Source organism: Lagenorhynchus albirostris, chromosome 7 (genome assembly GCF_949774975.1).
Source record: "Lagenorhynchus albirostris chromosome 7, mLagAlb1.1, whole genome shotgun sequence".
Taxonomy (NCBI): domain Eukaryota; kingdom Metazoa; phylum Chordata; class Mammalia; order Artiodactyla; family Delphinidae; genus Lagenorhynchus; species Lagenorhynchus albirostris.
The window spans coordinates 37,104,142-37,131,380 of NC_083101.1; the positions used below are offsets into that span (position 1 = coordinate 37,104,142).

General features: G+C 38.7%; 1 protein-coding gene across 1 annotated transcript in view; it reads right to left on the bottom strand.

Moving 5' to 3' along the window:
* LOC132523553 (phospholipid-transporting ATPase FetA-like) overlaps nt 1–18,358 on the bottom strand; it is a 48,464-nt gene extending 30,106 nt beyond the window's left edge. The window contains exons 1-6 of the mRNA XM_060154889.1: nt 16,829–18,358; nt 16,401–16,471; nt 15,320–15,402; nt 14,427–14,585; nt 12,773–12,861; nt 739–935 (exon numbers count right to left, since the gene is read on the bottom strand). Of these exons, the coding sequence (XP_060010872.1) occupies nt 739–935; nt 12,773–12,861; nt 14,427–14,585; nt 15,320–15,402; nt 16,401–16,471; nt 16,829–16,882 (653 nt within the window). The 5' untranslated portion in view covers nt 16,883–18,358. The remainder of the gene's footprint in view (nt 1–738; nt 936–12,772; nt 12,862–14,426; nt 14,586–15,319; nt 15,403–16,400; nt 16,472–16,828) is intronic.
* Between the last annotated feature and the right edge of the window lie 8,881 nt (nt 18,359–27,239).

Below are 27,239 nucleotides of genomic sequence, written 5' to 3' on the forward strand. Positions count from 1 at the left end.
GTGTTCAATAAATATTTATTAAATTAGTAAGATAATTTAGTTATATTGGGTGCTTTTGGGGTTGGGATGCCACAGTGCAGGGTTTAGGAAACCTGAGAAGAAGGATGCAAAAAATGTGTTTGTGTTTGTGTATGTGAAAGGGAATGTTGAAAATAGAAAAAGCAGATCAGAGTACAGTAAAGACTTATTTTACCTATATTTCAAGTTTTTGTTCAAGGTGCTCATGAAAAGGGGAAGGAAACATCCTTCATCTTCTCCAACTTTTAGGAACCAGAACTTAAGTCACAATTACACCTATCTACCATTTGCCACATTGTTTCTGTGGGAAAACTCATTCTGAGTTCTGAATTAACTGATTTACAAATGAATGGACTCTGTCTCACTGATAAACTAGGGGCTGCCTAGATTGTGCTTTAGCATCACCAAATTTGTGTGCATTTTTTTCTAATTATTTCATGTGTTTGTTTGTCTTATTTAGTCATGTACATTATAAACTATTTGAGGGTTGGGATAATTTTCTTTTGTATAACCCACATAGTATCTAGGGTGGTATTCTGGATATAGAAAACATTTATGCAGTCTCTAGATATGTCTCAGAGTGTTTTGTGCACCAGGCACTGTGCAAAGTAAAGGGTTAAAGAGCACAGAATCTATGCTTTCTGAAAGTTCACAGTCTAGTTGGGGAATTAAGTAGGAAGTATGAAGTCAGCTTGTCCCCCAGTGGTCAAAGAAGCCTACCTGACGTAGAGGGAAATAGGCACCACGGTGTTGAGAATAATGAAGTAGGACCAGAATATAAGGACGGCAGAGACAGCTGATGAAGAGACATATTCTTTCCATGGCAGAAAATCCTGGAAGTAGTAGCCTTTCTTGCTTTCCCAAATGCAATGACCAACTGCTAGGACAAAACACATGCTGCCTAAAAACAGAAAAATCTAGAAATCAAAAAAAGAATTAAATTAACATTTCATCCAAGACGTGCTGCTTCAGTTCTACCGTTTGGAGCCTATCTCTCAACAAAGCCTCTCTCTTTTCTTGGAGGGCAGGGGTGCCCTGACGCTCACAGTCTCTAGGCAGTAGTACACAGGACAGAAAAGAAAGCCCAACAGGAGCCATCCTTGGGATTTTGACAGGAGATAATAGTAACTAAAATATAGTAAATATTAATTAAGTGCCAATAATTGTGCTAAGTACTCTACCTGTATTATTTAATTTAATATTTATAATACCCGTCTTGTAATAACAGACAAGAAACTTGATATTAAGAATGGGAAAGTATTTTGCCTAAAGTCATTTAGCTACTAACTAGGATGGACAGGTCTTGAACTAGTTCCAGAACCCAATCTCTTAATTACTCCATTACTGAAGTGAGTGAGGTTCTGCTTTAAAAACAAATCTAAAATGTGTGGCGTTGGCTTAGCAGCTGGGGGTGGGTGGGTGGTAAGGAAATGGATATAAAAGGCTGACAATATGGCAATCATGTTTACAGTAAAGAATATGATAAAACTGGAAGACAGACCATGTGCCTACTGAGGCTAGAGCTCTAAGGGAAATGGTTAGAATTAGAATATTAGTGTGTGTTGGCTGATTTTAACAAAAGAAAGGGTTGAAATAGGGGAATAACTGGCCAATTTTAAGCAGAAATGAAAAGGAATAGCGTGAAATCTGGGTCATCAAAGGACTGGAAAAGCTTATTACTTTTAGACACCAAAGAGGAAAAAAGAGACAAGATTGAGATCTTAAGCAAACAAGGCCCAATAATTCTTTTCAGCTGAATAAAATGAATCAGCCTGGAGGCAATGTTCAGATTAAAGATGGCACCTTTTTACAGAACCAAGATTATTGTTCTCGATAACCCCAACTTTCTTATCATTAGGTTGAGAGAAAAGGGCATGGAGGGGAAAGGATGCAAAGAAAGAAGACAGATTTGAGAAAATCTGTTTAGAAAAGAACTTTGGTACCAGAGCATTACTCTGGTACCAAAGCCAGAGAAGGACACTATAAGAAAAGAAAACTACAGGCCAATACCCCTGATGAATACAAAATTTCTCAATAGCAAACCAAATTCAACAGCGTATTAAAAGGATCATACACCATAATCAAGTGGGATTTAGACATTAATGAAAGAAATGGAAGAAGACAAGTAAATGGAAAGATATATTCACGGATTGGAAGAGTTAAGCAATGTTAAAATGTCTATACTACCCATGCTATCTATAGAGTCAATGCAATCCCTATCAAGATTTCAATGGCATTTTTTATAGAAATAGAAAAAAAATCCTAAAACTTGTATGGAACCATGAAAGACCTCAAACAGCCAAAGCAGTCTTGACAAAGAAGCAAGGTGGGTGCATCTCATTTCCTGATTTCAAACTATATTACAAAGCTATAGTAATCAAAACAGTATGGTACTGGTATAAAAACAGACATATAGACCAATGCAACAGAAATGTGAGCCCAGAAATAAACCCATGCATATATGGCCAACTAATATTTGACAAGGGAGGCAAATGGTGTTGGGAAAACTTGATATTCACATGCAAAATAATGAAACTGGACCCCTATATTATACCACTCACAAAAATTAACTTGATATGGGGCTTCCCTGGTGGTGCAGTGGTTGAGAGTCCGCCTGCCAATGCAGGGGACACGGGATCGTGCCCTGGTCCGGGAAGATCCCACATACCGCAGAGTGGCTGGGCCCGTGAACCATGGCCACTGATCCTGCACGTCCAGAGCCTGTGCTCCGCAACGGGAGAGGCCACAACAGTGAGAGGCCCACGTACCGCAAAAAAAAAAAAAAAAAAAAAAAAAAAAAAATTAACTTGATATGAATTAAAGACTTAAGTGTAAAACCTGAGATCATAAAACTCCTAGAAGAAAACATAGAAACATAGAGAAAAAGTTCCTTGACAGCCGTCTTGGCAATGACTTTATAGATATGGCACCCAAAGCACAAGCAACAAAAGCACAAATAAACAAGTGGGATTACATCAAACTAAAAAGCTTTTGTACAGCAGAAGAAACAATCAACGAGATAGAAAGGCAATCAGTGGAACAGGAGAAGATACTTGCAAACCACATATCTGATAAGGAGTTAATATCCAAAATATATAAGGAAATAACTCAATAGCAAAAAAAAAATTGAATTAAAAAATGGGAAAAGGTCTTGAATAGACATTTTTCCAAGGAAGATATTCAAATGGCCAATAAGTACATGAAAAGATACTCAACATCACTAATCATCATGTGATGCTCTTGGTGGGCATGTAAATTGGTACAGCTCTTTGGAAAACAACATGGAGGTTCCTCAGAAAATTAAAAATAGAACTACTATATAATCCACTTCTGGGTATATGTCCAAAGGAAATTAAATGACTCTCTTAAAGAGATATCTCCACCCCATGTTCACTGCAGCATTATTTACAATAGCCAAGACAGGGAAATAACCTAAGTGTCTATCAACAGATGAATGGATAAAGAAAATGTGACACACACACACACACACACACACACACACACACACACACACACACACTACAGTGGAACATTATTCAGCCATGAAAAGGAGGAAATCCTGTCATTTGAGACAAATGCCCAACTCTCCAAAAAACTGCCAAATGCTTTCCAAAGTGGCTGTACAATTTTACATTCCACCAGCATCACATGCCCACATACCTGCAGAGAAGACATGTATGATGTTATTGTGAACCACTTCTAAGTCTACTCAGGGGTCTTCAAACCTGTGCCCTTTATCACAAGGTATGAATTGCTCAAAGCAACCCATCCCCACCGCTAGAAAATTTTAGGTCTCATCTTTGAGTCACTGATAGAAAGTCTTTGGAGACAAGAGTATGAAGGCAGGAGGAGAAGATCTAACTGGGACCATTCTCAGAAAATGAGATTTAAAAATCCTTATTATGAAAAATTTCAAACACATTTAATGTATATAAATACTATAATGAACGCCTATGTGCCCATCACCCAGCTTCACCAATTATCAATTCGTGGCCAGTTTTATTTTGTCCCAAACCTCCTCTTCCCCTGTCCTCCCTTTTATTTTAAGCAAATTTCTCACATTATATAATTTTTTTTGCAAACAGTTTAATATATCTCTTTAAAGGATCTTATTTAAACACATAATCACAATACCTTTATCACTTAAAAAGTTAGTAATAAATCCTTAATATCATTCAATATTTGAGATTTGAGAGTTGAATGAGGGATGGAGGAGAACAAAACAGGAGGATCAAGATAAAAAAGAATAAAATCTGCTTTCATTCCTAGCCTAATGCAGATTCATACTGAGTAGTTCCACTCTTTGTGATGAAGATTTCTTCGGGGCCATAAAACCCTTCTTAATCTTACTCCTCCTTATGCTTCTCTTTAATGGGTCATGTGAAAGCATGGCTTATCCTCATGGTTCAGATTAAACTTCAGTGATGAGTTCTACTGGCTTTGCTTCCCCTTTGGACAGTCTATGTGGCCAATATTAAATCTGAGACCATATTCCTCTACCTGCCACTTCTCCAGGCCCGACTCCATCAGCTCCAGTGGGAAAAAGTGGGGAAGGTAAAATGATTATAATAAACTATTATTATTTATTTATAAATATAAATTTATTTATAATCTGTTTATTATAAATTATTAGAATAAATAATTTGATACCCTCTGAAGCTGTGGGAGAAAATTACTGAGTGAACTTCAACACACTTTCTGCTCCATACCTGTTGCCTGGATAATTGAGAATTACCCATCAATCATTTCCAGTGCTGTGCCATCCCTCCATTGTTAGACTATGAGTCCTCCAGAACCAGATCTTTCTGTTCAGATTTTTTTTTTAATTTAATTAATTAATTAATTTTTGGCTGCGTTGGGTCTTGGTTGCTGCCTGCAGGCTTTCTCCAGTTGCGGTGAGCTGGGGCTACTCTTTGTTGCGGTGTGTGGGCTTCTCATTGTGGTGGCTTCTCTCGTTGTGGAGCACGGGCTCTAGGTGCACAGGCTTCAGTAGTTGTGGTGCACGGGCTTAGTTGCTCCGCGGCATGTGGGATCCTCCCGGACCAGGGCTTGAACCCGTGTCCCCTGCATTGGCAGGTGGATTCTTAACCACTGCACCACCAGAGAAGTCCCTTTCTGTTCAGACTGAGACAGCAGAAAGGAAGTCGGCTTTATCGGACCAAGATCCTGAGAGCAGGGCCTCTCCCCCTTCAGAGAGGCCTGCAGGGGCAGGACACAGTCTGCTCTTTCCTCATTCCTAGAGCTTTTCCTGCCATCCTGAGGCTTTCTAAACCCTTGCAGATGTTCTCTTTCTTCAGAAATATTCATGTTGTGATGGAGTTTATTGGTACTTAGCCTAAAGCTTCACTTTGCTTCCTTTCTATAGGAAGAAAGAAACAAGAAATTGGTTTTTGCTACAAACCCCAGATGTTACTTGTTTATTACAAGAGCCAGTCAGACCCAAGAAGACCTGTGTGTGAAGAGTGGTTCCAGTAAAGGCTGAAAGAGATACTCAGTTTTGTCAAGAACTAAGGCCATTGCTGGTCACAGTGGAGCTCCCAGGCATCACAGGCAGTCTGTAAAAAGAGAGTACTCCTTGGTCCTTTGGCCCTTCACCTCTGTGCTTTTCATTGTGCCTTACCCAAGAAGTATATCCTGGATTTCTGGCATCATTCAAATTTCAAGCACTGTGCCCCACAAATACGTCCTACTTAAGAGACTAGGGTTCACAAAGCATTGTCATTGTGAGCTCTGGGGAGATCTGGGGAGGGGGAAAGGACCAAACTCCAGCTCCCCTGTGGGCTTATCAGGAAGGAGTTTTACTAAACATGCTTCCTGTGTCTGTCAGATTTTCCCCTAAGAATCATTTCCAAAAATGGGAAAAAATGAAATGTTTAAATCAGGAAGGATTTCTGCTTCAGCTTTGAGAAATGACAATGCATTATATCTAACTACACTGACAATGTCTTGGCAAAAATACCACATAAACAAAACTGCTGAGCTGTTAAGAACATAGCTAATTCAAGAACATTTCTTCATTTAATAACCATTCAAAAGATATTTCCTGAGAACCGTTTTGTGCAAGGCACTCCCAAGAATACAGAGATGAATATAGCATAATTTCTACCTTACAGGCTCATAATTTGGTAGCTCAGGTATTCATTCATTTTTTTCACTAACTCAACACATAATAATAACACATTTTTTTCACTAACTCAACACACATAACTCAACAACATAATGCTCCTATTATGTGTCAAACATAATTCTAGGGGCTGGGATACAGTGGTGATAAAAGACAATGCCTTAACTCTCAGAGAGTTTGTAATCCTGTGGAGATATGAGGAAAACAGATATGTTAAGAAAAGAAAAAATACAAATTAACTAGTGCTAAATGCTGTGAGGAAAATAAAACAAGTTAATACAATAAAAAATGTCTTAATGGAGGTGGCCACTTTAGATAGGGTGGCAGAGAAGGCTTCTCTGAAAAGGTGACATTGAATACTGAAAACGAAGCAAGCCACGCAAAGGCCTAGATAGACATTGCCAGCAAGGGTAAAGGTCCCATGATAGGAACAAGTTTGCTCTCTCACTTGATTTGTAGTTTACCTGGGTATAGATTTCTAGGTCAAAGTAATTTTCACTAAGAACTTTGAAGGTATGACCCTATTGGTTTCTAGGGCCCAGTAGTGTTAGTGAGAAATCTGATGCCAATCTAATTCTCATTTTTTGTTGGTATCTTATTCTTATCCCTATGAAAAAGTTAAGGGACTTCTATACACCATTGGTGTTCTAGAATTTCATGATGTTTAATGGATGTTTTAAATCTGAAATTCATATCCTTCTTCAATTCTAGGAAATATTCTTCTATTATTTCTTTGACAATATTGCCCCCTCCATTTTCTCTTTCTGATACTCCTGGGAGATCATGTGGGGGCTCTTGGTTTTGTCCTCCATTAAAAAAATGTATTTATCTCTTTGACTTTTGGTTTTATGGTCTAGTAGTATTCTTTGACTCTTTGTTTCAGCCCTTCTATTGGCTTTTTAATTTCAGTAATTTTTACTTTCCAAAATTCTTTTTGTTATTCTTAGATTGCTTTTTTATTCTTTCATTAAAAAAAAAAAATTTAGGGAATTCCCTGGCGGTCCAGTGGTTAAGACTCTGCGCTTTTACTGCTGAGGGCCTAGCGTGGATCCCTGGTTGGGGAACTAAGATCCCACAAGCTATGGCATGGCCCCCCACAAAAAATTTTAGCCTATTCTTATTTTATTTGTGCAATTGCTTCTTCTAAGAATACTAGTAAAATTCTTTTGAAAGTTCTTTTCTTTTATCTTCCTGAATTATAATCTGTTTTTTCCAGAGTCAGTTATTCTCTTTGTTCATCCTCATCCTCCTCTTTTGTGCTCCTGGTTTCCTTCCAGTTCACTTAAAAACAGGAGTAAAAGAGTAGTTTCATCATTATAGGTTGGTTTTATTTCCTTGGGTTAATTTTGTTTCTCGAGCAGACCACTCCCCTATGGGAAGATGGAACCATGAGTTCTGTGTAGGTAGGCAGAATGTGTTCTTTCACTGGTTTTACCGTAGAGTACACGAGGAGCTTGCTGGCAAACTTGAGTCCCCCAAATTTAAAATAAAGTGGGTTTTACTCTGAAGTGATAACACCCACATTAGAAGCCCTACCTCTCTGCGGATAGATTGTTAAATTTCTTCGGAAAGCAGTTCTCTTGTTTGAGACTAGAGGTCAGATACATTTGTTACTGCTATATGTATGCCTATAGGGGTGGTAGGATGGTACAGAGGGCCAGGTGTTGTCCATGGTGTTTCATGGGCAGTTTTAAAATTAATTATCCTGATTATTACCCCCACATCTTACTCCTGCTCTCAATTCCTGCTGAATCTAGCTTGGAACTACTCTTGAGGAATGCATTTCCGCGGAAGCTTTCACTACTCTGGTTTATTTATCGGTATAATCTATCTACTTTCTGCCTTCCAAAAGCTCATCAGCATCTTGGGTCTGCTGACAGTTCTTCACGCTCTGTCAGGGGATTTATTTTCTATTTGTACTTCCTTACAGTCATTTCATTAGGCTCAAATAGGAAGTCTCAACATCCTTCTTAAACTAGATGCCCAAAAGTGAACATGGGACCCAAGATAATATTCCCTACTTTCTGAAGGAATGATTGCGTGAATGACCTCATAAATGTAGAAATTCATAGCAGCTACTCTGCTAGTTTAGCTGCTCTGGGTATTTACACTGCTTCTCTGCTGCAGCCATCTTGTGAGAACTTGAGCAGAGAACTGCATTCTCTTTGGAGACTCCCATTGCAGATCCCTCTATACCTCTGCTTTAATCTGCTCTGGTGTTCTCTAGAGAACACCTGCTATTCAGCCACCATCCTAGGACTTCCTTTCACTGTTCTCATGTTTCCTGGCTTCCATATCTTTCTTGGTTTATTCTCTTGTTTTGCTTGAGTATATACTAGAAGCTTCCTAAGAGAGGATACATGATAAGTAAATTTTTTGAGTCTTTGCACATATGGATATTTCTTTATACTTGCATTTTATTGATAGTTTCAATTATAGGATGCAAATAATTTTCTGGCAGACGTTTGAAGCATTGATGTTTACCTTCTGCTGTTGCTGTTGAGAAGGCCAATGCTATTTTATTTATTTATTTATTTTGTGGTACGCAGCCCTCTCGCTGTTGTGGCCTCTCCCGTTGCGGAGCACAGGCTCCGGACACGCAGGCTCAGCGGCCATGGCTCACGGGCCCAGCCGCTCCGCGGCATGTGGGACCCTCGCGGACCGGGGCACGAACCCGTGTCCCCTGCATCGGCAGGCGGACTCTCAACCACTGCGCCACCAGGGCAGCCCAGCCAATGCTATTTTGATTCTTGAATATGACATTTTATTTCTCTCCGGAAGCTCTTAGGGTCTTTTAAAAAAAATTTTATAATTTCTTCACATGTGGTCAATCTGCCATGTTAAACAGGTTTGTCATGTGTTTTAGTTTTGTCTCCCCAGGGAAATAGCAAGTATAGTAGAAAGAGCATTAACTCTGAAAAGTTATGCCTAGATGGATAGATGTGATTATTAATAAAATTATGTATGTAAAGCATCTGGCACATATTGATGCCCCATCTCCCAAAAGTGAACGTATATACTTGAGAGCTGGACCCAGGACTTATAAAACCTTATGATCTTCACAACACCTGGCACATACTAGGCACATACTAGATTCTCAATAAATATGACTTGATCTCACCATACACAAAAATAAACTCAAAATGGCTTAAAGACTTAAGTATAAGTCATGACATCATAAAACTCCTAGAAGAGAACATAGGCAAAACATTCTCTGACATAAATCATACCAATATTTTCTTAGGTCAGTCTTCCAAGGCAGTTGAAATAAAAACAAAAATAAACAAATGGGATCTAATCAAACTTACAAGCTTTTGTACAGCAAAGGAAACCATAAACAAAATGAAAAGACAACCTACTGAATGGGAGAAAATATTTGCAAATGATATGACTGACAAGGGCTTAATCTCCAAAATATACAAACAGCTCATACAACTCAACAACAAAAAAACAAACAACCCAATCCAAAAATGGGCAGAAGACCTAAATAGACATTTCTCCAAAGAAGACATACAGATGGCCAAGAGGCACATGAAAAGATGCTCAACATTGCTAATTATTAGAGAAATGCAAATCAAAACTACAATATGGTATCACCTCGCACTGGTCAGAATGGCCATTATCAAAAAGTCTACAAATAACAAATGCTGGAAAGGGTGTGGAGGAAAGGGAACCCTCCTGCACTGTTGGTGGGAATGTAAGTTGGTGCAGCCACTGTGGAAAACAGTATGGAGGTCCCTCAGAAAACTAAAAATAGAATTACTATATGATCCAACAATCCCACTCCTGGGCATATATCCAGACAAAACTGTAATTCAAAAAGATACATGCACCCCTATGTTTATAGCAGCACTATTCACTATAGCCAAGACATAGAAATAACCTAAACGTCCATCAACAGATGAATGGATAAAGAAGATGTGGTACATATATACAACGGAATACTACTCAGCCATAAAAAGAACGAAATAATGCCATTTGCAGCAACATAGATGCAACTAGAGATTATCATACTAAGTGAAGTAAGTCAAAGAGAAAGACAAATATCATAAGATATCACTTATATGTGGAATCTAAAATATGGCACAAATGAACCTATCTATGAAACAGAAACAGAATCACAGACATAGAGAACAGACTGGTGGTTGCCAAGGGGGAGGGATGGAGTGGGAGGTTGGGGTTAGCAGATGTAAGCTTTTCTATATAGAATGGATAAACAACAAGGTCCTACTGTATAGCACAGGGAACTATATTCAATATCCTGTGATAAACCATAATGGAAAAGAATACCAAAAAAGAATGTATATATATGCATAACTGAATCACTGTGCTATACAGCAGTAATTAACACATCATTGTAAAGGTTCTTCTGACCATTTTTTTTAGATTCCATATATATGTGTTAGCATACGGTATTTGTTTTTCTCTTTCTGACTTATTTCACTCTATATGACAGTCTCTAGGTCCATCCACCTCACTACAAATAACTCAGTTTCAATAAAAAATATGATTTGATGACGATGAGTTTTTGCCATTATTTTTCTGTGGGACTTTATTTATGATATTTATCTTTACTTGTCTCAATTTGCATATTTGTCAGTGGGGAAAATACTTCTTGACTTCCTTATTGTTCATGTGTTGTGAAGCTTCAGTTAGTGAATGTGAAAATATTCAAAAAAGTTAAAATCCCTCTACAGATGTCAAGTACAGTTTCTGGTCTCAAAGCTGAATGAATCTTTTTTTTTTTTTAACATCTTTATTGGAGTATAATTGCTTTACAATGGTGTGTCAGGTTCTGCTTTATAACAAAGTGAATCAGTTATACATATACATATGTCCCCATATCTCTTCCCTTTTGCATCTCCCTCCCTCCCACCCTCCCTATCCCACCCCTCTAGGCGGTCACAAAGCACCGAGCTGATCTCCCTCTGCTATGCGGCTGCTTCCCACTAGCTATCTATTTTATGTTTGGTAGTGTATATATGTCCATGACACTCTCTCACTTTGTCCCAGCTTACCCTTTCCCCTCCCCGTATCCTCAAGTCCATTCTCTAGTAGGTCTGCTGCATCTTTATTCCAGTCTTGCCCCTAGGTTCTTCTGACCATTTTTTTTTTTTTTTTAGATTCCATATATATGTGTTAGCATACGGTATTTGTTTTTCTCTTTCTGACTTAATTCACTCTATATGACAGTCTCTAGGTCCATCCACCTCACTACAAATAACTCAATTTTGTTTCTTTTTGTGGCTGAGTAATATTCCATTGTATATATGTACCACATCTTCTTTATCTATTCATCTGTTGATGGACACTTAGGTTGCTTCCATGTTCTGGCTATTGTTGAATGAATCTTCCTAATTTTCTAAAATCCCATTTATTAAATCCAAAGGATATAGAAAAAGAACTGTAACATTTAACATAATAAATAACAGAGAACACACACTTTGTAATTCAGATATTAATGAGAAATGTACAGAAAAAGGGCACTTTTATTTTCTAAGCAATAGAGTAAAAATAAAATATAAAAAGTAATGGAATCAAGTACAGGCAGCATTGGAACCACTCAGTCATGCAGAGAAGCTGTGTAAGTGAAGAAATTAATCTGTCTATATCTAACAAGAATAAAGGCCACCCGTATATAATAGCATGGAAATAAATTAATTAGTCTTCAATTTAAACTTTATTCTCAAAGCTGATTATTATCTATTGAGTGCTTATAAAATTTTTTTATTGGAATATAGTTGATTTACAATGCTGTGTTAGTTTCAGGATACAGCAAAGTGAATCATTTATACATATACATATATCCACTCTTCTTTAGATTCTTTTCCCATATAGGCCATTACAGAGTATTGAGTAGAGTTCCCTGTGCTATACAGTAGGTCCTTATTAGTTATCTATTTTATATATAGGAGCATGTATATGTCAATCCCAATCTCCCAATTTATCCCTCCTCCCCTTGCCCCCGGTAACCCTAAGTTTGTTTTCTACATCTGTGACTCTGTTTTGTAAATAAGTTCATTTGTACCCTTTTTTTAAGACTCCACATATAAGCTATATCGTATATATTGAGTGCTTTTCAAATTTCATTTCTTAGCAGCAGAATCCTTTATTTTCCAACTGAGATCTTACAGACAGATAAATGTGAAGCTGCTCTTTTTAAACCAGAAACTTCAGAATGAAGAGGCCGAACAAAACTCTTGATCTTCTCTATTCCCCCTGCAGCAGACCTTAGACTCCTCTAAGGAAATAGAGTTTGAAAATCATTGGTTTAAGTAAGGTGATCTATTAGTCCAAGTAAGGTTTTATTAAAGTGGTCATGAGTAAAATTGGCTATGAAAAAAAAGTGTCTTAATTTCTAAAGCAGGGTCCATAATCTATTCTGGTACCACTAATCAAAGTATCAAAGCTTCAACAAGTTATGACTGTCCTCCACAACAGAGGTATAAACTTGAGACTCCCTTGTCAAAGAGTTCTGTTCTTTTCTGCTTCAGACCTTAGTATGTGGGGTCCTAAAACTGCTTGAGGTTTTCAAACAACTAAATTCTGACTTGAAAATACCAGCTACTGCTGTGGAAGGAAGGGAAGTATGCTTATTTGTAAAGAAACAGAAAAAAGTCTTTAACTTACCCAGAGCACAAGGACATTCATGAGATGGTCTATGTGTGTCCGTTTAAAAGTGGACTTTCCACTGTTCTGCATTAATTTGGTGTCTGGTCCTAAGTGAAACAGGGAGACATCACCTCTTAGAATCACTGAATATTCTCAAGAGGATTGAAATTGGGTTAAAATGTACCTTTATGATCATTTTATCAAACCTCTTTCCAATGCTAGGGGATAAAGTCCTGGAGAAAGGCTCATGCTTGGTGCCAATAACTCAAAGAATGGAAAATTTGTTTCTAAGGATAATCCCAACTACTTCTGCAAAGTGCATCAATGCTTGACACCTCCCTCTCTTTGCTGCACCTTAGTCTAGTTTTTCACTGATAAGTCAGAATAGGAGCCACAAGCTTCTCTCTCATCACCATCTGGTTTATTTAGCTTAGAAAAGGGATTTTCTGATAAGGAGAACTTCACCTTCTTTTGAGGAAACCCATTGCTGGACCAGGCTCTATTTAAAGTTTCTAATTAAGAAATGGAGAAAGGAAAAGGCAATGGCAGTGATCTCTCTTGAGGTGGAAGCTTGGGAGCTGAGATTTCTCTGGAGCTGAGAGACAGAGACTCTGCATTTCTTCATGACAAGGCAGATAGTAAGTAGAAATAAAGAGCTTTTTTTTTTTTATAAGAGCTCCTATAGGAACCAACATTTTTTTTTTTAATTTTATTTATTTATTTATTTTTGGCTGCATTGGGTCTCTGTTGCTGTGCGCAGGCTTTCTCTAGTTGCGGTGAGCAGGGGCTTCTCCTGTTGCGGAGCACGGGCTCTAGGCACGCAGGCTCAGTAGTTATGCCTCGTGGGCTCTAGAGCGCAGGCTCAGTAGTTGTGGCGCACAGACCCAGTTGCTCCACGGCATGTGGGATCTTCCTGGACCAGGGCTTAAACCCGTGTCCCCTGCACTGGCAGACGGATTCTCAACCACTGCACCACCAGGGAAGCCCTAAAGAGCTTTTAATGGCCACTGGGACTAGAGTTGGAAATTATTATCTTACTGTGGTTGTTGTCATCAATGCCCACTGTCACCGAGGACACAGGGTGGCACAGAATCTTCCTCCATTTTCCAGCACTACCTTATAACTTAAGAAAATCCCTCAATAAGTATAAGGGATTATGGTTCTAAATGCCATCTCAAGATGGGCCACTGCTAATGAGCCACATGTGCCTTTTCTCTGGCATGAACACTTCATATTGTATTTTATATTCTACATAATGACCGCCGTGTTTATTTTTTCCTCATGGGAGCAATCCACATGTATACTCTCCCCTTTCACATGTTCCCCTTTCATATGCTAATACTATGTGTACTTCTATGTGTATACCTTCTCTTGTGTCCAGATATGTTTAGAAAGACTTATGAATGCTCTGTGGTCTTGGAACACAAAGCCTTCCTCTAACAAAGGCAGGGCTGATATGCTGGCAGCTCATTGCTTGGAAAAAAAGTCATTTTTTTCTTAAATTATCCATCCATCTATCCATCTACCTGCCTCCCTTTCTATCTGTCTCAAAGCCATAGTGTTCTGGTACATATCTGAGCACCATATCTGCATCCTGAAAACTAAGTACCCACAACGTGGCTACTAACGGAATCCAGCAGGCTGGGGGTCTGTGGTCCCCACGAAGACGTACCAGTAAAAATTACCAAGCCATAGCACCAGTCTGTATTCCTGATGATGCAGCCTCGGAGAATCAGCCTGTCATGATCCAGGACGTAATTTTTTCCTTTATAAATCAGCATTCCTGTGAATCTGTCCAACCTGTTATTGGGAGACTCACACCTCACTTCTCCTGAAAAAAAAAAAAGAAGGAATAAGAGTCCTGACTCTGTAATCTTAATTCTTTCCTAACAGGACAGAGGAGGCTTAACAGAGAAGAGGAAAGAACATCCCCTTTTCAAAATATACACACATCTTTTGCCTATCCTTTCTCAGCCGCTGCCCATTTCTCACCAGGCAGACAAAGTGTTCTGGGCATCAAAGAAGAGTAATTCTGTGACATGGGTCATCCAGAGAGAGAACAACCCACGCGATAACCTATCACCATCAGTACTTCTAGATCAAATGAGCTGAATCTGAAGAAGTTTTAAAACTACTTAAAGCAAACCTAGTATTTGTTTCAAAATGGAAATAATTTGACTTTTTCATGATTAGTAAAGTAAAATATGCCCATTGTAAATACATATACAACATTAAAAGGAGAAAGGAGAAAGTAAAATTCACCCACTGCCTCGAAATAAGCACTATTAAACTTCTGTAGTACATCCCTCCAAGTTTTTCTCTATACATGTACTCATACACATACATATGTTTCCAAAAACAGGTTTATGTTACATATACTATGCATAGTGTATTGCAATCTTTTTTCACTTATTAATATGTTGTGAATATTTTTCCATGTGAATAAATACCAACTTGCACATCGTTTTTAATAAGTTATATAGAATTCACTGTATGGATGTACCACACTTTAACCAGACATCTCCTAATAAAAATTTGGGTTGGCAAACCTATTTCCTAACTCACCATCAAAGGCAGACAGTAGCTTCAGGTTATCTTCCATCTCACTGGTAACTGAGATGGCTTGCTTCACTTTCAAGTTGGTTTCACTAGAGTAAAGAATGCACATACATAACAGCAGCACAGGTCCAATTTCTCCAACTTTAGAAAACAGTTGTTACCAATAGAGCTTGGGCTATAGGCTTGAGCCGTGAGAGTCACTCCCACTGTTATCCTCTCTCAAGAAAAGTTTTGAGGTGGGATGATTCTACAGGGAAGCTGAGTACTAGCCCACTTGTTCCGCTCTCTCCCTGAAACACGTATCAACCACTTTAACCAACCTATGAGATCTTGCGGGTCAGATGCTCTAGAAAAGCTGAAGAAACATCACAAGACAACCTGGAGGGGGTACCTGCTCCCTTCAAGAATAAGGAGCAGGTCCTGGTAAGAAAGTGCATATACCTCCAAGTAAACATATTCCTCATCTCATAAATATTTACAGGATCCATGAAGGGATCCCACTTAACCATTTGCTGATACAAGAATGCACAGAGACAGAAGTAAAGAAGAAGCCACATTTCAAAAAGTTTGTGGGCACCAAGAGGAATAGTTGTAAGGATGCAGATCGATACAAAACTCCACAGGACAAGCTCTCTGAAGATGGCCTCTATACTCCAAAGATCTTAGCTTTTGCACGTTAATGAATTTCTACGTTAAATCCTTTCTAGAACATGGTTTATCAGTACATAATTACCTCCATATTCATTTCCCCCCCTGGAAACTTCGGAACTACATTCTGAAATTTTACAGTTCTGTTAACGTCTTTCCTACCACTCAGCATTACTGAATATAGATAGACAGAATGTCTCCAGTTTAGAGATGGAGAATACGGAGTTTACTTGCCCAGATTCTGCACCAGTGGATGCTAAATTATTGCTGTCAAGAGCTCAGCCTTAGACTTGAGGTCCCAAGAGTCTGGCCTCCTATCTTATCTAGATATTTCTAGCCTCTTTTAGCACTTCATTCTCTGCATCATGTTCTCCCTCAGTGAGAAATCACTCTAAGCTGGCTCAACCGTCTTAATGGATTATCAGGAGGGAACACTCACCCGTCCAGTTCTGCTGTTTCTATATATGTCAGACTGTAGGGCTCACTGCTAGAGAGTAATAGTATATCAGCCTGTGGTCAGAAAAGTCAGAGAAAATAAGGAAGGCAGACTTTTAACATTACAGTGTAACAAAAGCAATTACCTCAGGAACAGATGTTCATCTTAAGAATATTAAAGACATTTGGTTTACTTTCTTTGTCTAGGACCCATCACTGCTACCACACACCCCCTCTCCAAAAACTAGTCATATTTTACCTGTAGCTATGGTGAGAAATGGACAAGAACAAACTTCTTACCACAGGAGATGTTGATCTCTGGATGCAAAGTGAGGAAGGTGAAGGTCACCAAAAGGAGTGGTCACAGAAGTTGCTAAAAGGGTTCCTATTCAAGCCAAAAGAGAAAAAGCCACAGCCCAAAGAGGTACTCACCGTGACAACCTGATTATTTTCTAGTTTTATTATATCTCCCACTTGGACATTCATCCATTTGTCTGTCACTATCCTGCAAGAAAGTGAGCCTTGAATGCCTGCATGCCTGCTCTGAGAATTTCCCCACAGCCCTGTTTTGACAATCAAGAAGAAAAAAAAAAAAAGCTGAGATGAACTCAAGGCTCAAAGGAGGACCGAACTGGGTTTGTGATACTCCTTGCTACAGTCAAGAATGGGGCCCACTTCTCTTGACTTAAGACTATAAGAGTTTTCTAAAACTCTATAAAGGTATATGTAGACATACATGCACATAATTTTTCTTTAAATAAAAGCAATATATGCATATGGTAAAAAAAAAACATTTCAAATAATTAAGAAGTATGTAAGGGCTTCCCTGCTGGCGCAGTGGTTAAGAATCCGCCTGCCAATGCAGGGGACACAGGTTCGAGCCCTGGTCTGGGAAGATCCCACATGCTGCGGAGCAACTAAGCCCGTGCGCCACAACTACTGAGCCTGCGCTCTAGAGCCCGTGAGCCACAACTACTGAAGCCCACGTGCCTAGAGCTCGTGCTCCACAACAAGAGAAGCCACCGCAATTAGAAGCCCACACACCACAACGAAGAGTAGCCCCCGCTCACCGCAAGTAGAGAAAGCCCGTGCACAGCAACAAAGACCCAATGCAGCCAAGAGTAAATTAAAAAAAAAAAAAAAAGAAGTATGTAAAAGGAAAAAGTAAAGTCTCTTCTCTCCCCAGATTTTAATTTTCCTTCCCCCAAGGTAGCCAGTGTGAGTAATTTTTTGCATTTCTTTAGAGAAAATATCAATCCATATAATCCCATACAAGATAAACATTTAAAAATTACATAATAGATACATAATTTTCTGTACTTTGCATTTTTCATTAATAATATATCTGGGAGAACACTTATAGAAGATGTGGCTCATTCCTCTTGATAGCTAAAAAATGTGGCTTTTAACTAAAGATGTGCTTGTAGCCAGAATTACTGAGAAATTAAGATGACAGAAATCACAACTTGAAAAACAAATTTTTTTCAGTAGTAGCTTTGCTCAAACTCATGTGCTCTAGAAAAAGAAAGCCACTTTTTGGAATATAGACAACTCACCTCAAGTGTTACATCAGTCAAACATTCACTGGCTTACAAAGTCTAACCACTAGGGCCCTGCTTGTGAACTCCTACTCTAAAACCACTGTATGACAAATTCTTCTCTAATAATCTTATAAAATCCAAGTGCTCAAGCTCCTTGGGAAGTTCATTTGACTAAATTCATTTGGTAACTCCCTAGCCTTGCAAATTTCTTATACACTCAGTTTTATCTTTTCTTTCTATTTCTATTACCTTCCTTTCTTTTTTAATTTTCTTTTTAATCACAACTGACTTTTTGGGTGGTATCTTATGAGAGGCTTCAACAGACCAAAACACTTAGGGAAATAATCCACCATGAGTAAGAATCAGCAGACACAATAAATAACAGAATTAGATGCCCAAGCATGTCACATAATAGAATCATATGATTAAAACTACAGCTGCTGGTATATATACAATGAAATACTATTCAACCATAAAAAAGAATTAAATTTTGTCATTTGCAACAAGGATGGACTTGGAGGGTATTATGCTAAGTGAAATAAGTCAGACAGAGAAAGACAAATACTGTATGATATCACTTATATGTGGAACCTAAAAAATACAACAAACTAGTGAATATAAAAAAAAAGAAACAAACACACAGATAAAGAACAAACTAGTGGTTACCAGTGGGGAGAGGCAATATAGGGGTAGGGGATTAAGAAGTACAAACTATTACGTATAAAATAAGCTACAAGGATATATTGTACAACATGGGGAATATAGACAATATTTTATAATAACTATAAATGGAGTATAACCTTTAAAAATTGTGAATCACTGTATTGTACACCTGTAACTTGTATAATGTTGAACATCAACTATACTGCAATTAAAAAATATGTTTTTAAAATATAGCTCCTGGGTATTCTGTAAGGTCACCATGAAAAAAGACTGGACCTCAATCTTGAATTCTTTCAGATTTGTACTTCTTTGCAATCATGATTCTGCAAACACTGGTCACTTTTCCTTTCATACAATCTCTATTTGTTGAATTCTTTCCCATCCCTTAAGGCCCAGCACAAATATCACCTCTTCCAGAAAGTCTTCCTTGATTCCTTTAGCCAGCTATGATTGCTCATTTTTATTAATTCCTATGATAATTTTTTGTACCTCTTATGATAATCTTCACATTTTGCCTTATATAGAAATCATGCCTGTCTCCCTCTATCCCTGCCAAAGGTAAATTGCTCAAATTTTGCAGGAACCCACAAAAAATACAAACATTGACCCAATACTTTAGATAGATATGACCAAACACTACAGCAATGGAGTCAACACCAATATTTTCTTTAGATTGCTAACAAAAAGATGCCCTAACCAAAGGTTACAGTAGAATGGTCAATAAGCCATGTAGAGTCGATTGATGTTCTAAAGACAGGTGTCTCCATGCTGACCACTGTACTAGTAATAACCACTTGCACATTAATACCATGTCATAATTTATTAATTGCTTTAATATATATTATTTTGTTTTCATTTTCATAAGCATCCTCTAAGGTAGAGAATATTATCTTCACTTTATAGATAAGAAATATGAGGCCCAGAGAGGTCTGAGGTCACACAGGAAGTTCAGGGCATACTAGATCTAGAAACAAATTCTTCTTATGTCCAACCTGAGGCTCTTTTCACTGTCCTGAATCACTTTTGCAAAGCACCCAGCACATCAAGTTTTAGCAAGGCCAATCCTCTCCCAGAGTTGTCCAACCTAAACTGGCTTCCCTAGGACTTACCTGCCATCCATCAGCAGCAGAACAGAACGACTGTTGACTTGATTGTCGTTTTGGTGCCTTTTCTAAAATTATACAAGAGAAAGTTCAGGAAATAGACATAAAGCAAACTGCATGTAGAAGGTTAATATTTTGAAGTATTATTCAATGTAGTTCCCCTTTTTTGTAATTCTCCCTCACCCCCCTCCTTCACCCTCCCAACCCCAAGTCCTTCTACCATAAAAACCAGGCCAAGAAGCTGATTGTCTCTGAGAAGCTGGGGATGGAGGTCAGAAAAAGAACCAAGAGAGAAGAAAGAGACAAAATCTTGGCTTTAATATCAAGAGCCAAAGCCTGGGGTAATGAGAACAAACAACTTACGTCAAAAGCCACAGAGGAGAGAATACAAAATGAGGGGTAGGACTAGAATCTCATACACCTTGGTAGGTGCAGGGAAGTTAAGTATTCACAAGCATACAGCTACCCTCACCCACAATCACAGTCAGCATAAGAAGCCTCTACCATGGACGCAGTGAGGAAAGAGGAATAGAGGTCCATTCAAAGACCAAATAAGGTGACAAATAAGGGTATGTCCTGATGCTACGACTCACACAAATCCCCTCCTTCCAGTTGAGATTACTCCCTGCGAAAAGGGTAGGACTGGGAAGAGGGCAGAAAGAATCCTGAATTTGTCGGTTTATCCTAAAGAGACTGAGTTCTAAACCAGAAGTAACTAGGTGGGTTATCCTGAATTGGCAAGTTTACTTTTCAGCTTTCATTAAAAACGGTTGAGATGGTGAGGTGCTGGTTATGAGCTACATTGAGTTTAGTTACAGAAAATTAAGTTATATTTTTGCACACCTGAGTTGTGACTGAAATTTCAACCACTATATGTGCTAATTCTGGTTTTAAAGAGTTACAGAGTTAAAGAGCTGGAGAAACACCCTGCTCTCAAACTTTGGTGTAAAAATCTATCCTGTCAAAATCAGAAGGACTCTCTTAGGGAAGCTTCAAGCAGGTCAACAGGATGGACTTCGCAAATCCCACTAGTAGGCGTAGTGCTGGTTCCTCACCCTCACCCTTCCTTGCTGGACCTGCTGCAAAGAAGCAAAGAGGAAGCCATGCAGCACTCACTGAAAGCCAGTTTCTCCCTCCAAGGCCAGGAAAGGAGTCAGCCTCTGTTATGTCATGATCTTTCTAAAACCAGAGGGTTGCTAGTTATGTGTACCTGATAGAACTGAAAGTTGGAAAGGGAAATAAGGGAGAGTTGGAGAGGAGAAGAGCAATGTGGAAAGGGGAGATAAGAGCAGGAGAAAGCAGGGGGGACAGAGGGAGGAGGGAAGGGGAATATAAAAATGGGAGAAGGGTGAATGGAGAAAGAAGGATGAGAGCAAACCCAGAGAGAGCTAACTGAAGGAAGAGGTGGGTTATTAAAAAGGAGATGGAAGGAAACCTGGAAAAAGGTGGCAGTAGGAAGAAAGAGAAAGGCCTTGCATTACCCCTTTCTGGCCATGTATGGCTCACCAATCTTGGGCTTAAGGGAATTTCATATTCCTCTGGGATGGATAAGGACATAGGGAAAGGAAACACCTCTTTCCTTTCAGTGCTTCTTCCTAGCAAAAGGTAGTCCTGGGGAGTCCTTCTTGCCCCCCACAGCCTGACTAGGTACAGTGAGAGACTAGAGGCCCAGGAAGCCACTTCACCACGTCGTCGATGGCATCTTTCACTGCTGTTATGGACAGCACCACCATCAGGGGTACCACAGTCGTGTACCATGCCAAGGAGGAGATCTGGGGAATCAACTGAAAGAGGGACGGGGAGAGAAACTTGGGTCAAAAAACTTAAAGGACAGTGTATTCCCTCCCAATCCCCACCCCACCACCATTTTCCCCTCCCTAGATTTATAATAAATTCAACTATCCTAGTTGCTTTCCATTGTTGTAGCCTCCAGACAACCACCCAAAAATCAGGAAACACCTCCTAAGAAAGGATTAAAGAAGAGGAGATGGTAAATTGCTATGTATCTGTCCTGAACTCTAATACCTTTGTCTTGATGGCAAAGAGCCATTTCTCCTCTGATAATGAAGGTGCTGGGGGTAGGGCTGTAAGAGTGGACACAGGAAAACCACATAACCTCCCACACCCCTCCAGCACAAGGAGAAATGAGATGATCCGTCTCTCTCTCCCAACTTGTGCCTACCCTGCTCTGCTTCCTTGCCCTGTGTTTGTGTTCTAAACCATTCTCCTCCCTCAGCACTCCCATGTGTTAACTTTCTGTCAGGGAGGCTGGGACAAGAAGGAGGAATGGGATGGCAGCTGAGGTTGGGGTGAAGAGTCAAGTCTGTGGTCTTTTATGGTTAAGCTGAACTGTGGCCGTGCAGCCATGATGAGGGAGCACCCCTTTCTCGGGACTTGGCGACCTTGTCCCCTTCCTCTTGTAGAGGCTTGTTTCACCCTGGCTAATCCTGACCACAGCTACTCTAGGAGACTGGCCTGAGACTCCAGCCATCCATTTGCCTGTTATCTAAAGAGAGAAGACATCTCTCAGTTTAAGGAGAAGGACTGATTACATAACCTGACCCCAGAGAGGCTGATAAAATACTTTGTGGAAAAGGCCCTAAAAGGCAATACCTGTAGGAAAAGCAAAAAGAGGAAATATGCATTTGCAAGTCTCTGGAACTGTTCAAACAGGTTCATAGGCAAGAAGTTAAAGGCATTATATTTTGAGGTCTTGATGCTATTGTTCTGTGAGTAAAAGAACACAAGCACAATTAGACGAATGAAAGACCCCACCTCCCAGTCTTAACAAAAAGGACCAAGACCACTTCATGAAACAGGAAAAAGCCACAGCTCCCCAACATAGTGGGGAGCTTTTCTTTGAGGCCTAGAGAGGCCTAGAGTATGCAAAGTTGGCAGAGCTGATCAATATGGGACATTTTTAGGAGGGGCAGGATTTATTTATGCCCTGAATAGAATTCTTTGTTTATTGATGCCATTGATAATAATGATGATAATAAAATCAACAACAATAAAAACTTACACTTATTGAATAGTTACTATGTGTAAGGCACTATTCTAAGCATTTTATATGGAGCAACTTATTTAATTCTCACAACAACCATAGAAAGGGAGTAATATACTACCAACTTTTGAGGACGCAGAAATTGAGGCACTGAGGTTAATTTATTTGCCCAAGACCACACAGTTACTTGCAGAGTTGAGATTGTGCTGTCCCCTGAGCCCCAGTTCACTTGTACAGCCATCCAAATGCTTTTTTTTCTTAGAATCAGAAATCTTTCAGTTTCATCTTACCCTATGACCCAAGGTCCTTCTCAGCCCTAAATAGCAGGCAAGTTTGCCATTTGTGTTAGCTCTACTCAGAGCTCTCTAATGAAGCTTTTCTTAGCCTGGCAAACCCATTTTGTTGTGCCTTTACATGTTGCTTTCAATGCTGAAGGATATCAGATGCCAAAAGCAAATTATTGTCTTTCAACCTTAGCCCACTGAAGGTTCCTACACTGGTTGCTGTCAGCATTGGAGACTCACTTGCCCCTTAACTGTCCTGACAGAGGTCTGAATAGTTTTGGCCTACATCTAAGCTATTATTTTGCTGAGTGAAAATGGGAACTTGCTACCTCTTCAATCCTGATCTCAAGATGTTGACAAGACCATCTTACTTTCTACTTTGGGGTCTTCAGTCGTTTGACCTAAGATGTGAGAGTTTGGATCTAAGAGCTCAAGAAAAGCAGAAGAATGAGACCAAATAATCCCCTAAGGACAGGGCTTCTCCCCCACCATCTCTATCTATAGGGCCTAATGAAAGAATAAACCCACCTGCAGTCCTGAAATACAGATACTGCTCAAGTGTGAAGAATCTCTTGCTGGGTCCTACCTTGGGAAGACATCTGAACTCTTCTGTCAGAGAACCAACATCATTCTGTACTAAGGCTAAAACTTGCCTTGGAAGGCTAGATAGGCTACCCAGTCAAGGCTTGCCTAAGGTCTATTTCCCTAGGGAAGGGAAGTTGGTCAAACATTTTAGCACTTAGGAGTTTAAAGATCCAAGTTAAACCTAGGATTTCCTTCGTGTTTCTCCATGATTTTTCAATTAATGATCCATCAAACACTATACATTTCTCAAGGTTTGCTCTGTTCACAGCTCTATTATGGGCTATACTAGTAGAGGCTGAAAAAGAGTTAAACAAGATCTATCCTGGAGAGCTCACAGGTATGTCTTGAAAGGAGTTCTAACTAAATGACCTCTAAGGTCCTTTCTAGCTCTGAGAGTAGGTTATTCTAACATAGAAATAGTTTTCTTTGATCATAAGATACTCTGAATTTCTTGGTGTCTAAGTCCAGACGACTCCGATACTTGGATCCAAAGTTCTTTTGATCTTTTGCCTTACTGAAGCAGCTGGCTTTCATTACTGATTTTCCATTTGATTTTATAGTTAATGTATTTCAGGTTTCTATTCATTTGGGTAGCATTTGTTTAGAAAACAAAGACAAAAGCTATCCCGATTCTGTCTCAAGATAAATATAGCAGTACTTCTTTACTAACTTGGCAACTAGAGTGTTTTGTTCTACTCTTAAATGTCAAACCAGAAGCAATATCTCAAGAATGTAGAACATCTGCTTAACTATGAAATTCCTCAGTGTTTGGTTCTTTTGGCATGATAGAGGTGGCAGATTTTGGTTTGGGCTATTTATTTATTTGGGCAGGGGTACCTGTTTGACTGCTAAAGCGGGGTATAGAGAACAGAAGGCCAAGTATATAATGAGAATCAGTAGTTAGGGGATTGAGAAGAGGAAAAGGAATAGGAATGGAAGTAATTGGAGAAATAGGATGAAAATGAGCAATGGATAGGCAGGGAAATGAAATGGTTGTGAAGTACATAATAGTCAAACCTGTTTATTTATTCATCAGCTATCCAGCATATGTTTATTGAATGCCATTTATGTGCCAAATATTGTGATGGGAACAGTGGTTACAGAGATGAGTGAAACTTGTACCCTTTTGTCAAGGGGTAATAGTTTCTTGATGAAAGAAAACTAACATTTTTTTTTCACAACCATATTTAACTCTAACAATCACCATGTATGGTGAACATTATTATGCTCTTTTTATAGATGAGGGAACTGAAGAAAAGAAGTTAAATAATGTGCCTAAGGATACAAGGTTAGTAAAGACTAGAGCTGTGTTCAAACTCAGGTCTGTCTGATGCCAAAACCTAGTTTTACTGCACCATAGAGCTTCTTATGTAGCTCTAGAAGGTAGAGAGGGGGAAACCTGTTCCCATGGCAATATCCTAAATATTGTTATTATCCAGAGCCTCTCTAACTCAGAAATCATAAATATCCTACAGAGACTACAAATATGTATATCTATGTATATATATTATATACTTATAGCACTATATATATATATCTACATGTGCACAAAGTAACATATATGTAAAAATTGTTTGTAATTATAAAAGATTGGAAACAATCCAATGTCAATTTAAAAGGAAATGGTTACATAAACTATGCTAAATCTGCCTAGGAAATACTATGCAGTTGAAAAAAGAAGGAAAAAGCTATCATGAAATTATAATTATGAAAACATCTCCAGGACATACTGATAAGGTTCAGAATAGTTTAAGAAAGTGGGAAAATGAGAATATATATTTGTATTTGCTTTATTTGCACAAAGAAGCACTGCTGAATACACAAGAAACTAATAAAAGTGGTTCCCTATAGCGAGCAGAGATGAGGGCAAGAATAGGGTGTTGGAGCATGACTTTTAAACATATATCTTTTTATGAGTTACTTATTTATAAATAAATTAAAAAGTTAAAAAAGAATCCAATAGAAAATGGGCAAAGATCATTAACAGTAGTTTCCATAAAAAGAAATACAAAAGGCTAATTAACATGAAGAGATTATTGCTCTCACTCAAAATTAAGGAAAGATAGATAACAAAATGTCATTTTTCATCTACAAGTCTGGCAAAGATAAAAAAGATTGATAATATCAAGTTTGGCAGGAATATGGAGAAGTGAGCAGTCTTTACTATAGGTAGAAATATAAATGGATATAATCTTTTTAGAGGGCAATCTGGCAATATGTATCAAAAATTTTAATGTGTTTTCCTTTTGACCCAGCCAATTCACTTCAAGGAAACTCTCATAATGTATATTCACACAAATGTGCTGAAGTATATGTAGTATAATGGTGTTCACTTAGGACCATTTATCATAGCAAAACACTGGAGAAATTTTTTTGGAGGGGACACCTGCATATAAATGGAGACATTTAAAATGATAATAAGAAACTGGTTGAATAAATTAAGGTATATTGATACAATGGAAAACTATGCTGCTATTAAATGAATTAGGAAGGTCTACACATATTGTCATAGAGAGATGTCTAAGTGAAAAAAGAAAGTTGTAGAACTATGCTTTCATTTGTGCAAGCTACAATATTTCTTTTCTAGAAGATATATATAAAACCCAAAATTTGAGACACATTCTCCCCTGAGTCTAGGTCACCGTATTAATTTGGTTTCTGAGCCCTCACTGTACCAGCCCTCATTGTATAGGAGCTTGAAAGAAAGTAGAACCTATGTTGTAGAATCTACATCTACAAAGAATTTCCTGCCTCACTGACAACGGGGATTATTAGAGGAAAATACCAGCCCTCTCCTGAAATAGCTAGAGACCTGATACTCACCGGATATCCGAACAGACTGTTAAATTCTCTGTTGTTGGCTTGCAGATACCTCTCTTGTTCTGAAAAAGAAGAGAGAAATGATGAGAAGGATGCCCCTCTGTAGATCAGCCTGGGATGCTGGCTGCTAATGAAGACTTCACTAGCTTCTCACACTTTCTCACTGAGGGTATCTGCCCACAAATAGGATTTTGTCTCTTTATTCAAAGAATCAAGAAATACAATAAAAATAGAAACACTAAAGTGTTTGTTGAAGCTTTCTAGAGGCAAGAGGACAAGTAACTTCTGAGGAGTTCTCCACCATTAATGCTTCTAGTAATCCTAGATTATGTTTCCACAGACAACAAGCTGGTGTGCACCAACATTACTGCCAAACACAGAAACCCAGTTCTCCTTCATAAGTTAATTACAGAGCCATAGTTTAAGATATCTGAGGTTCATTCCAAGGCAGCCTTTCCTAAACTTGCTTGACTAAATTTGAATTAATAAATAATTACTGAGCATCTACTGCACAGAAACCAGTGTGCTGGATGCTGTGGGGAGATAAAAAGATGAGTAAGGTAGAGTCCTGACTTCAAGGGACTTGCAATTTAGTGGAGTCAGCCTGATAACAACAACACATACAAAATCATCACATCAAAACACATAGGTGTTACAAACTATTACAAGTAGCCCATTATCATGTTATGAAAAGTATTAAAACTGTATATTATCAATAGATCTTTCTGTCCTGAATAAAACATTCCTATAGCCTCTTCGATTCTTCATTGGTTCAACAAGCATTTACTGAGTTCTTAGCTGGTGTCAGGCCCTGTGTTATGAACACTCACATACGAGTTTTTT